Genomic DNA, 13,823 nt, shown 5'->3' on the forward strand with positions numbered 1-13,823 from the left:
CAGAACTGGCTAGCAGGATGCAGGCAAAGAGTAGTTATAGATGGATTTGGATCTGTTTGGAGACCCACAGGGATCAGTGTTGCGACCGTTGCTTTTTATTAATGATCTGTATTTTGGGATTGGGGGCACAATTTACAAATTTATAGATGATACCAAGATCTGTGCGAGTGTTAGAACTGTAGAAGATCATCTGCTTCAGGCAGATCTTAATGTGTTGGGAGATTGGGCTCAAGACTGGAAAATGATATATAACTTGGATAAGTGCAGTGTTATGCATGACGGCAAGGCAAATGCTCAACAGGGAAAGGCATTAAAGATGGTGGAGATAGAAAGAGATTTGGGAATTATAGTGCATACATCCTTAAAGGTAAATGAGTAATAAAGGTAAAAAATAGGATGTTGGGGTGTATCCAAAGGACAATTGAGTACAAGACAAGGGGGCTGAAATTCAGCCTCCCAAAAAGGCCTCTTGCCGTCTAAAAGCAACGGCCAAATGGCAGAGTTTAGTGGCTGCCGATTTGTGGTCAAATGGCCATCGCCAGTGAAATTCACCTAGTTGATTTTTCCGGCGGACTCCACTTCTGCCCCACTGCAAGAGTGCATCGCTGATCTTCCACACCTCCATAGAATTTCAGCAACAAAAATCTTCAGGCCGCCAAGCGGTGCCCACAACAGCTTTTTCTGTCGGTGCACTGTGTTTGAAGTGTGTGCAACATGGCTGTGCGACGGTTATTCAAGAGAAAGGCACACTGCTGTGGCCGGCATTTTATTTTCTGTCGACCGACTGCCAGGTCAGCCCGACAAATATGCCTCTGAGTTCGGCCAGGCCACCAACATGCAGCCTGGCACCCCCTCTTGGGTATCAGACCACTGGCCTGGCTGAAATCCTCCCTGGTGGCCCAGTGGACCTAACTAAAATAATCGCAGAGTTTGCAGCAGCTCTCCCCTTTCAGTGAAGGGGAGAGACGTGACGCACAGGCGTCTTGACGTCATCAGCGGCAAGCTGATGACTGACAGTGGCAGAGACTCCATCCTGTCTCCACTTCCACCCCTCTCGAGTACTCACCGCCGCACTTCCACCCCTATTGTGATCGACTTCTGGTCCGCTCCCCAAAAAATGCCAAAGAGCTGAATTTCACACAGGAGGCCACCTCATCCACAGCAATGGTGAAAACACATCAGAAGAAGTAGGTGCGACCCGTTTCGGGCACACTGAATTTCTACCCCAAGACCTTACTCAGACTGCACTTGGAATACTGTGTTCAGTTTTGGTCTCCACACATGGTGGATGATATTGAGGCTCTGGAAAGGGTGCAGAAGAGGGCCACTCGACTAATTCCAAGTCGAAAGCATCTTAGTTGTCAAGATAGGCTAAAAGACTTGGGACTCTATACCAGAGCAGTGTAGACTTAGGGGGGATATGATTGAGGTTTATAAGATAATGAATGGAAAAGGCAGCATTCCAGCTGACAGTTTATTTCAATTAAATAGATGTAAATGGATCCCAGCTGAATTGCTGGTTGTTCTTGAAGATATGGTGGGAGTACACCTGAACAATGGTAGATTTTTCAGGGCCATAATTTACAAGTTAAACAATAATTTTCCTTTAAACTTTCACATCTCAGGCACAGCCAGAAGTTGCACACTGTTAGGGGCTTCTGTAGAATCGAGCCTGTTTCTGTATCTTTCCCCTCTGTGTTGTTCCAAGTATGGACCCCAATCAGGAGCTGATGTGCAAGCAGCAGAAATTTTCTGTGAAAAGAAAAGTTAAATGCTTAATAATTTCTACCTGATTTTTACCCACCATTAACATCCAACTAGAAAAAACTCTGATCATTATCAGCTAGTTGACAATAGTATGATTCATGAGTCACTGCAGTATCCTGTATTATTGTCTAATGGTGTCAGAGGAGAATTCCAAAGAATGTTCCAGATGTGTGTGTGTGTGTGTGCCAATGTTAGGAGTGAGTAGAGGAGAGTATCTGTCTGTGGCTGGAATATACCAGAATTGGGGTGCTTGGTGCAGACACTGGAGCTTAGATTTTCTGATTGACTATTTAAATTATGGCATGTATCAATTTTTTAAAAAATTGAAAGGTATTTTAAAAATTGGCAGAATCACTGGAGAAACAGTACAATGCTTAAAAATGTTGTTTACGTCATTTCTCTAGCTTTCCTTTGCTCTTCCACTGAAGCATGGTGAGAATTGGGAAACCTGTACATTCCTCTTGGAAAGATATCAAGGTGTTTCCTTACCTGACATAAGGTCGTGCCCTCAGATTGGGCAATTTTCATAATGGCGACAATAGGGATCCACATCATACAGAAGATTATCATACACCAGCCAAGTGCTGTTGCCCAGATAGGGTACTCAACAGATCCATATGTTGGTGGGGAAAATGTTGCTAAGGACCAGATTAAGATTACCTGCATGAAATAAGAACATAAGAACATAAGAAATAGGAGCAGGAGTAGGCCACCTGGCCCCTCGAGCCTGCTCCGCCAAACAATAAAATCATGGCTGATCTGATCATGGATTCAGCTCCACTTCCCTGCCCTCTCCCCATAACCCTTTATTCCCCTATTACTCAAAAATCTGTCTATCTCTGCCTTAAATAGGAAATGATTTCACAAAACAAGTTCAGAAACCGAATGAGATAGATTATCTGCAGCTTGATTATTTTCAGTTTAAGTCACTAAAAGATGTAATGACTCCTTACTGCCAGCAAGCACGGAGAGATAAACAACCAACATGCTCTCCACCACAACCAAAAGAGCCAATTCTTTTCTCCAATCATCATCTCAATGTCCTTGATAAATCGGTTTACTCCTGTGAACAACAAGAAGATAGAGGTACATAATCACTTGGTTTGTCCTGTCTTTGAGGCAGCTTGTTTGCTGTAAGTTCATCTCTGGGTGCCACTAATGAACAGGTTAAATCAAGGAAAGGATCACTCAGGATTACAAACAGGACGAGTAAATTCTCCCGTCACCAGCATGATTACCTGTGTGGCAAAATGTTTGTAGAAAATCCTGAAGAACAGCTGCTCACTCTAGGAAAGGCTCATGCTGAGATGGATAGACCCAGTTATCAAAATGGGAGAGGATGGACTATCAAAGTGAGCTGAAGAATATTAAATGGATCCCAGAAGGTCAGAAGAAACATGAAGACACTCATGAAGCAGGACCTGTTCTGTTGTTCCATCTGCCTTGATAGTTGGGAGAAATTGGTAACTCGCTGAGTCAAGTAGTAAACAGCTGTACAACTCGGGGTGAAGATGTTTGAACAAGATCACCATCAGTAATTAGCAGGAAAATGGCTTCAGCAAAATTTACCCCACCAACAACCAGCTGTAACCCAGCAAGAACAAGGGGGCTTTCCGGGTGAAGGACGCAGAAGGCACTGCCTGTCTCATACTTTGGAAACAAATGGGGAAAGATTGTACTTACCATAGATCCAGCTTAGTCCAATGAGTTCCAGCAGAGCTGCAAAAATGAGGCCCCACCCAGCACAAAAATGATCAATCAAATTTATCCAGTAAATCCCAGCCTGAAAATAAATTAAAATATTTGAAAATATGCTACATGAGAAAGCTATAAAACTCTCCATTCAAAATAAGCAATGTCTGGGACACGACATCAGCACTTTTACTGCATGTTAAAGTACAAATCCTCACTTGAGTATACTGGTCACATTACTCTCTTTCTAGTCCATCATAACCACAGTTTGAATAAAAACACACACTAATCAGATACTCCCATGTGGCTGTTTATGTTTGTAATACCCAGTAACTCTGGCCGGAATTTTCTGGGGTCCATGTGGCTGCAATTGGAGACAGGTCGGGTGGGAAATTTGAAATATCTTGGAGCGAGTCGGGAACCCGCCATCATCCCGCCCCCATGCGCCTTTCCCTTGCTTGTGTTTGCCGGCATGGCAGTGACCCAAACGGGAGAGTCTTTTTAAACCTACCTTTCGGGATCCACTGGCACCTCATTGGTAGAAGCTATCTCACCATTGACTGATTGCTTCAGTCATCTCTACTTGACCTGCCATCTATTCCATCAGCATGGATGCTGTTTATACATTCTCACTTAGAATCGGACCACAATGAGTCCCAACAACACCAGCACCAAGTACACCAGCAGTACCAACAACACCACCAACCTTCCCTTGATGCACAGGACAGAGGGCATCAGATAGCCCCAAAATAGGGTATATAGGCAGATGATGAGCTTCCTCGACATGACTGAGCAGCAGTGCCAAAGGAAGCTCAGGCTATCATGCCAGGTTGTCGCAGACATTTGCAGATTGCTGGAGCAAGACCTGCAGCCCAGAGGAGCAGGTGGGCTCGCCTTACCAGTGGCTTTTAAAGTCACTAGCATCCTCAAATTCTTCACCTTAGGCTCCTTCCAGAGATCTGCAGCAGACATTTGTGGCATCTTGCATTCGGCCATCCACTGATACATCACACAAATCACCAATGCCCTGTTTCACAAGTCAGCCAATTACATCAACTTTTCCACTGATGAAGCCAGTGTTACTGGGCGTGCTGGGCTTTGCAGCTCTGGTTGGCTTCCCATGGGTGCGGGGCATCATCGACTGCACACATGTGGACATCAGGGCACACCATCATCACCCAGGAGACTTTGTCAGCAGCAAGGGAATATACAGCTTGTCTGCACCATAGGAAGATCATCATGTGTGTGTTTGCCAAATTCCGTGGCAGCTGTCATGACTTTCATCCTGCACCCTCCCTCAGCTCTTTGCTCCTCCAAACAGACTTCCCGACTGGCTGTTTGGAGACAAGGGTTATCCACTGAAGACGTGGCTCATGACACCCTTGAAAACACCAATACTGAGGCTGAGGAGAGATAATAATAATAACTTTTATTTATAAAGCGCCTTTAACATAGTAAGGCACTTCACAACAGTGTTACAGACAAACAGATAAATTTGACACTGAGCCACAAGAAATTAAGGCAGATGATCAAAAGCTTGTTTAAAGAGGTAGGTTTTAACAAGCGCCTTAAAGGGGGAAAGAGAGGTAGAGAGGCGTAGAGGTTTAGGGAAGGAGTTCCAGAGCGTAGGGCCCAAACAGCTGAAGGCATGCCACCGATGGTTGAGCAGTTATAATGAGGGATGTTCAAGAGGCCAGAATTTGACAAGCGCAGCTATCTTGTGGGAATGTGAGGCTGAAAAAGATTACAGAGATGGGGAGGGGCAAGTCCATGGAGTGATTTGTAAACAAGGATGAGAATTTTTGAAAATACTGGGAACCAATGTAGGTCAGAAAACACAAGGGTAATGGGTGATCTTGACTTGGTGCGGGTTAGTACACGGGCTGCTGAGTTTTGGATGACTTCAAGTTTACGTAGTGTGGAATGTGAAAGGCCAGCCATGAGTGTGTTGGAGTAGTCAAGTCTAGAGGTAACAAAGGCATGAATGAGGGTTTCAGCAGCAGAAGAGGTGAGGCAGGGGCGGAGGCGGAAAAAGACGGTTTTAGTTATGCCATGGATATGTGGCTGGAAACTCATTTCAGGATCAAATATGACACCTAGGTTGCGAACAGTCTTGTTCACCCTCAGATTGATGCTAGGGAGAGGGATGGAGTCAGTGCTTAGGGAATGCAGTTTGTGGCGGGGACCAAAGATAATGACCTTGGTCTTCCCAATATTTAATTGAAAATTTCTGCTCATCCAGTACTAGATGTCGGACCAATCAATCTGACAATTTAGATACCAAGCAGGGGTCGACAGAAGTGGTGGAGAGGTAGAGCAGGGTGTCGTCTGCGTACATGTGGAAACTGACTCCATGTTTATGGATGATATTGCCAAGGGGCAGCATATAGATGAGAAATAAGAGGGGACCAAGGACAGATCCTTGGGGGACACCTGAGGTAACGATGCGGGAGTGGGAAGAGAAGCCATTGCTGGAGATTTTCTGCCTACGATTAGATAGATAAGAATGGAACCAGACAAGTGCAGTCCCACCTAGCTGGATATTGGTGGAGAGACGTTGGAGGAGAATGGAGTGGTCAACTGTGTCAAAGGCTGCAGACAGGTCCAGAAGGACGAGGAGGAATAGTTGACCTTTGCCACAGTTACAAAGAATGTCATTTGTGACTTTCATGAGAGCAGTTTCGGTACTGTGGCAGGGGCGAAAGCCAGATTGAAGGGATTCAAACATTGAATTCATGGAAAGGTGACCATGAAGTTTGGAGGCAACAACACGTTCAAGTACTTTGGACAGGAAAGGGAGGATGGAGATGAAGCGATAGCAAGTAAAGTGGGGCCAAGGGTTGTTTTTTTAAGGAGAGGGGTAATGACAGCAGATTTGAAGGAGAGGGGAACAGTACCTGAGTACAGAGAACCATTAACAATGTCGGCTAACATAGGAGCCAGAAAAGGAAGTTAGGTGGTCAGCAGTTTAGTGGGAATAGGTTCAAGAGAGCAGGAAGTGGGTCTCATGGATAAGATGGGTTTAGAGAGATTAAGAAGGGAGATCAAAGAGAAACTAGAAAAAATGTGAGATTAGGGCTAGGGCAATAGGTAGCATCAGATGAAGTTTGGCCCTGTGGGCTAGGTGAAGGAAGGGAACTCGCAGAGGTAGCTGATCGGATGGTCTTACTCTTTGATACAAAGAAGTCCATGAGCTCCTCACACTTGTTGTTGGAGGTGAGTGTGGTGGAGACAGGGGAGAGAGGTTTAAGGAGATGGTTAGCAGTAGAGAATAGTAACCTGGGGTTATTGCAATCCAGAATGATCCAGGAATAGTGAACAGTTTTTGTAGCGTAAATGTTTTGTGTGTTCGACCCAAATCTGGCAGTGAATGGCTAAACCATTTGTCTGCCATATCCATTCAAGTCTACGCTCTTTTTAACTTGAGGGATAAAATGATAGCCACATTTCCACCAGATGTGTCATAGAGCAGACAATAGTGTTCTCAAAATGCACTTCAGATGCCTTGACAGATCTAGAGGAGCCCTTCAGTACACACCAGCCAGCGTCTCCAGGATCATTGTGATCTGCTGCGCCCTGTACGGCATAGCACAGATGCAAGGATTAGCGCAGCATGAGAAGCAAGGCTCTGACCACACAGCCTCTTCAGTTGGAAGATGAGAGAAGAAGCAGGAGGAATCAAGACCATATCCAATCAGCTTCCGAGCACATTGCTGCCCAGGAGGCCAAAAATGGCATCAGCATGTCCAAATTAACTTAATTTTACACATTACACTCATGTGGCTGTCACATGCTGCGCCAGCTTCACACCACCCCACAGCAGCACCATAAATTATCCCTATAATGACCAAGCTATTCCTTTCACACTGACCACCATTGATGGAGTTAACATTATGTCTCATTACAAAGTTGCACACAAATTTGTCCATGACTGGAAAGTAGTGAAAATAAATATTTTTATCTGTGACATCACAGTAACATAATCTTTGCACAAACATTTATTAAAACACCCAAGTGGCTACTCTTGTGCATCTCCTTGTGTTCCAAGTGTTTCCAAGAGATGCTACTCTGTGGCTTCAGCAGAGGTAGAGGCAGCCTGCTCACTTCCCTGCTGCGACTGCAGGCAATTTCTGGGTTTTGGAGCATGTGATGGTCACGCTAAAGTCTGCTCCTGCTACATCTGTGCAGGGGCAGACTCGGCCATCGTGATCTGAGGAGCCACCTGGGGCTCTGACTGAGGTGGGGCAAAAGGGGAGAAGTGTGAGCACTTTGAGAGGAGCCCCCACTTCCATGTCCTCTCTCACCATCATCCCGCTCATGGGCCACCTGCACTTTCTTACTAGCAAGGTGCTGGAGAGCACATTGCTGCACAGCAGCCATCATCGACAGTCCCTCGAAATCGAGGAAGACTTGCTTCCACTCTAAAAGTGAGTTATTGGGTGACTACAGTCCAATATGGGAAATACAGACTCTGACATAGGTGGGACAGACAATGGTTGAAGGAAAGGGTGGGTGGAGAGTTTGCCACACTCTCCTTCGGCTGCCTGTGCTTGTTTTCTTCATGCTCTCGGCGATGAGACTCGAGATGCTCAGCGCCCTCCCGAATGCTCTTCCTCCACTTAGGGTGGTCTTTGTCCAGGGATTCCCAGGTGTCGGTGGGGATGTTGCACTTTATCAAGGAGGCTTTGAGGGTGTCCTTGAAACGTTTCCCCTGCCCTCCTGGGGCTCGCTTGCCGAGTAGGAGTTCCGATTAGAGCGCTTGCTTTGGGAGTCGTGTCAGGCATGTGGACAATGTGGCCCACCCAACGAAGCTGGTCTAGTGTGGTCAGTGCTTTGATGCTGTGGATGTTGGCCTGATCGAGAACACGGACGTTGGTGCATCTACCCTCCCAGGATATTTGCAGGATCTTGCGGAGACATCATTGATGGTATTTCTCCAGTGATTTGAGGTGTCTGCTGTACATGGTCGACATCTCTGAGCCATACAGGTGGGCGGGTATCACTACAACCTTATAGACCATAAGCTTGGTGCCAGATTTGAGGGCCTGATCCTCGAACACTTTCTTCCTCAGGCTTGCTGCACAGCAGTGGGGCCATGACATCCCTTCTAGGGAGAGGAGGTCTATGAACATTTGCCATCTATTCTCCATAGATAAGGAGTGTAGAAGAGCATGCCAGGAGCAGCACCAATACCTAAAAATTAGGTGCTAACCTGGGGAAGCTGCCACACAGGACTACATGCATGCTGAAAAGTGGAAGCAGCATACAGGGCTCCTCAGATAATGGAGCAGTCCATACCTGTGTGCAGCAAAACCTGAACAACATTCAGGCTTGGACTGATAAGTGCAAGTAATATTCACGGCACACAAGTGCCAGGCAATGACTATCTCCAACAAGCGAGAGTCTAAACTTGACATTCAACGGCATTACCATCACTTAATCTCCCATCATCAACACCCTGGCGGTCACCATTGACTAGAAACTTAATTGGACCAGCCACATAAATACTGCGGCAACAAGAATACGTCAGAGCCTGGGTATTCTACAGTGAGCGTTTCATCTCCTGACTCGCCAAATCCTTTCCACCATCTACAACAACAACTTGTATTTATATAGCATCTTTAATATACTGAAAGGTGCCAAGGCGCTTCATAGGAGTATTATGAGAGAACAAAATTTGACACCAAGCCGCATAAGGCGAAATTAGGGCAGATGAGAGGTTGGTTTTAAGGAGCGTCTTGAAGGAACAAAGTGAGGTGGAGAGGCAGAGAGGTTTAGGCAGGGAATTCCAGAGCTTAGGGCCTCAGCAACAGAAGGCAGACTCACCTGTGATTGAACGATTATAAGCAGAGATGCTCAAGAGGGCAGAATTAGAGGAGCGCAGACATCTCGGGTGGGGGGGGGGCGGGGTAGCAATTGTGGTGCTGGAGGAGATTAGGGAGGGGTGAGGCCATGGAAGGATTTGAAAACAAGGATGAGAATTTTGAAATTGAGGAGTTGGTTAACCAGGAGCCAATGTAGGCCAGCGAGAAGCTCGACATCCTCCAGGACAAAGCAGCCTGTTTGATTGGCAGCCCATTCACCACCTTAAACATTCGCTCCCTCCACCACCAGCTAACCGTGGCTGCAGTGTGTACCATCTACAAGATGCATTGCAGCAACTCACCAAGGCTTCTTCGGCAGCACCTCCAAAACCCGCAACCTCTATCACTTAGAACGACCAGGTCAGCAGTCGCATGGGAAAACCACCATCCCCAAGTTCCCCTACAAGTCACACACCATCCTGACTTGGAAGTATATCACTGTTCCTTCATCATCGCTGGGTCAAAATCCTGGAATTCCCTTCCCAACAGCACTGTGGGAGTACCTTCATCACAAGGACTGCAGCAGTTCATAAAGGCGGCTCATCACTACCTTCCCAAGGGCAATTAGGGATAGGCAATAAATGCTGCCCTTGCCAGCGATGCCCACGTCCCATGAACGAATAAAAAAGTGATAAATGATAGCCATCTATTCTCCATAGAGACCATGTATTCTTGTGAGTGGCGTCTTAGCTGCTCCATGCAGGTGGCCATCCTATCCATGGAAGACCCTACAGTCGCCTTCGCCTGTTATACGATGATGCTCATGCTGCAGATGGACTCCTGCATTCTCTGGACATTTGCAAACATCGCATTTGCAAAACCTGTCAAAGCCTCCAACATTCTTGCTGCATCTCCAGGAATTCCCTCTTTCTGGATAGCCACCCCGAGGCTCAGCATCTTCATGCAGCTGAGCAGAGCTGGGAGTGTCCTGTGTCCTTCCCTCCCCGGGCCAGATGTCTGCATTGCTGTCCCTGTCTCCACCATCTGCTCTTGTTCAGTTGTGACTTGTGAGACACCTGTGTGCGTATCTGGGCTGGTGCTGGGTGCACTTATATCTGATGACGGTGCGCCCTCAGAGGCTGGAAGCTGCTCTGAGCATTCCTCTTCCTCCTGGACAGTTGTAGTGGCTCTTGAGGGATCTATGGGAGAATAAAGAGATGAGTTGGATATGTCCTATTAAGAATGAGTACAGAGACCATTATGCACATGATGAACATTCACTGCCTGCTGACATCAGTTCCCATATGAGTGACTGCTCTATGTCATGTAGCTATAGGAGATGTAAATCTGTCACCAGGTTGCTGACATGTCCTCCTCTCTCTCTGTCTCCAAACTTAAGCTGCTCAGTGACTCCCGAAAATTCCAGTGCAGCCTCCTCTGCTGATGTTAAGGTGACCAATGATGGCGTGCCACCTCTGGTTCTCTCCCTCTTATTGTGGGCTCTCTTTTCCTGCAAGGAGTGAAAGAGGAGAAGGTTGAGCGAGAGTGATGGAATGAGTATAACGAATCGGTGGGTGGCAAGGACCCAGGAAAGGTTCAGCATGTTCTAGCAACGAAGCCGGAATCCAGGAAAGGTACAGCACGAGCCAGTAGCGAGATCGGGAGGCTAGGGCCAGTAGTGAGGTCGGGAGACCGAGGCCAGCAGCGAGGTCGGGACCCAGGGAAGGTACAGCACGGACCAGCAGGGAGGTCGGATCAAGAGGCCAGCAATGAGGTCAGCAGCGAAGTCGGGATCCGCAGCCAGCAGCGACGTCAAGACACGAGGCCAGAATACACATGGTCACGAGTAAAGAACCAACAACCAAAGCGTGAGTGGCTGGAGAGAGAGTGGAAAATCGCAGGAGAGCAGCGCACTGGAGCCTGGGGGTGAGGGGCCCGAGGCAGTGTCAGTATTTTATGGACAAATTCGCAAGCTGCTCCAAGATCAATGCGCTCACCTACACTGCAATCTCTGAAAACCAGGGAGAGAGGACCTGAGAGAGGGAGGGGTTCAGTAGGAGCATCTGCATGTGTGTGTGCTAGGTCATGCAGCAGAGCCTTGACTCCGATCGTCTTGGATCCCTTTGCCATTGGACCAAGACCTTGCACTGTCAAGTTTGTGTGGTAGCTGGTATGCAACGGCCACCTCATGTTAAAAGAAGTCATGAACAGGCATCTTCCACTGTTTAAAATGAAGTTCGGCACCTGGAACATCAGGCCCGCATTAGTCTCATCAGTCACCTTAGAACTCATTTTAATGTGGAGGAAGTGATCCTCAACTCCGGGGGACTGCCCAAGAAGAGAGAGTATAAGGAGTGGATGGCTTACATCTTTAGTGGGTGACTATGATGGAATGGGCAGGTATTGCCAAGTGGCCTCTTAGTGTATTGTTGGTATGATTGCATTAGGATGAGGGTATATGTGAGGGGTGGTTAGTCAGATGGAGATGTGATAATGCAGGTAGAGAGAGAGGACTGGATGGACGTGCAAGGTATGTTGGTGTGAATAAGGATGTGCAGAAGTAGGGTTGGGAAGGCAGAGTGATGGGGATGTGAATCAGAGGTGCAACAGGATGAAGTTGAGTGCGACTTTGCACTCACCTTTCCTGATCTAATAAGATCATTGAAACGTCTCTGGCACTGCACCCAGGTCGTTCTGATCACATCCCTGCTATTGACCTCCTCTGCTATTTGGAGCCAGGCTCCTTCAGTCTGCTGAGGAAGTCTGTTCCGCCCATTGGAACGGAAGAGGACCTCCTTGTGTGCTATGACTCCCTCCACAATCATTTGGAGCAAGTCATCGGAGAACCTGGATGCAGCCCTCAGTCTCATTGCAATCATGTTTGGCACTTTGTAGCAGTCCAATGGTGCAGTGTACAACCTGCAGACTCCGAGATGAACCTTCAAATACAATGTGGCCATGTCTCCTTTACATACCCCGGCTGAAAATTACATCATCAGACCCGCACCATTTAATTGGGCCGGTTAACTCGCAGGGCGGCCTTAATTGGTGCCTTTAATGGAAAGTCAATCTCAGGAAAGAGATGGAATGAGAAGCAGGGTCGTGAACCGCCATTGCAACCGCCCACAACCAGCCCGCCCAGGTACAGAAAATTCCAGCCTCTGTATCCTATCCCGTGTCTTGAAATTGACCCAGATGAATTACATTGTTGCATTACCTCTGCACCGGCCCCGGGCCAAAAGGACTCTGCACCGGCCCCGGGCCAAAAGGACTCTGCACCGGCGGAGCCCATCCCAGGCCAAAAGGACTCCACACCTGCCCACACCTGTCCCCGTGGTCGCACACCAGGTGTGCATCGTGCTGACAGATTCGGGGGACGTCGAACCGGCCGAAGGGACTCCGAGGACGTCGAACCGGCTGAAGGGACTCCTGGCCGGCGTTCAACCTGCCGAAGGAACTCCTGGCCGGCACTGAACCAGCCGAAGGGACCTTGGCGGCGGCGTTCAACCCAACGTCTTATACTCGCAACCAACTTTTAATTAATTTTTAAACTTTTAGTCAACTTTTAAACTTATTAAACAATTTGGAGAACTTTTAAAACTTACATTTTAGACTCTTAATCGAAATACTTTTAAATATCTATTATTAATCTACATCTTCGACTTTTTAACAACTCTTAGAAACTTTTCAAACAAATTGAGAATCTTTATCAACTTTTAACTTTTAAAATAACTTTGGAAGTCACCTTCCTAATGCCTAACCCCCCAACCAAGCCTCGGGCCATCTACCATCAATGGCGCTACTTGGCGCCGAGCTTGCGGCCAACACTTCACCATAGGCAATTAGGCTTATCGAGCTGTGCCTGGTCTCCAGTTGTCTTGGACCCCCTTGCCACTGGACAAAGACCTTGTTCAGCTAAGCCCATGTGGTTGCTGGTGTGCAGCGGCCTCCGCACGTTAAAAGAACTCACGCCTAAGCATCTTCCACTTCGTCAGTATGAAGTTCGGGACCTGGAACGTCAGGACCCTCATGGACAATCCCAATAGCAACAAGCCGGAATGCCGCACCGCGATAGTTGCCCGGAAACTCAGACGTTTTGACTTTGACATCGCCGCCCTAAGCGAGACCCGGCGGGCTGGGGAAGGCCAGTGGAAGGAACATTGTGGAGGTTACACCTTCTTCTGGAAAGGGAAACCAGAGGCAGAACGCCGCCTTCATGGAGTCGGCTTTGCCGTCAAGAATGAGCTGCTCGACCGCCTCAAAGACTCCCCCAGTGAGGTTAACGAACAGTGGGGTTGACTCTTCGTATTACCCTATCCCGGAACCAATGCTCCACAGACATCAGTGCAAACGCCCCTACACTCGATGCAACGGATGAGGCTAAAGAGGGTTTTTATTCCAAACTCGAGACATCCTTGTCCTGCGTCCCCACGGGTGACAAATTGATCCTCCTGGGTGATTTTAATGCCAGGGTCGGCAAAGACACAACCCTCTGGGGAGGCGTGATTGGCAGAGAGGGAGTAGGGAAAGCCAACTCCAGTGGTACCCTACTCCTGACAA

At 47.6% G+C, this 13,823-nt stretch overlaps 1 protein-coding gene across 1 annotated transcript in view; it reads right to left on the reverse strand.

The window, feature by feature from the left end:
- Positions 1-1,614: 1,614 nt before the first annotated feature.
- Positions 1,615-13,823, reverse strand: part of LOC139265194 (sodium- and chloride-dependent neutral and basic amino acid transporter B(0+)-like) — a 116,071-nt gene continuing 103,862 nt past the window's right edge. Inside the window, exons 11-14 of the mRNA XM_070882119.1 lie at positions 3,451-3,550; positions 2,721-2,830; positions 2,257-2,427; positions 1,615-1,752 (exon numbers count right to left, since the gene is read on the reverse strand). Of these exons, the coding sequence (XP_070738220.1) occupies positions 1,615-1,752; positions 2,257-2,427; positions 2,721-2,830; positions 3,451-3,550 (519 nt within the window). The remainder of the gene's footprint in view (positions 1,753-2,256; positions 2,428-2,720; positions 2,831-3,450; positions 3,551-13,823) is intronic.

Source organism: Pristiophorus japonicus, chromosome 6 (assembly GCF_044704955.1).
Source record: "Pristiophorus japonicus isolate sPriJap1 chromosome 6, sPriJap1.hap1, whole genome shotgun sequence".
Taxonomy (NCBI): domain Eukaryota; kingdom Metazoa; phylum Chordata; class Chondrichthyes; family Pristiophoridae; genus Pristiophorus; species Pristiophorus japonicus.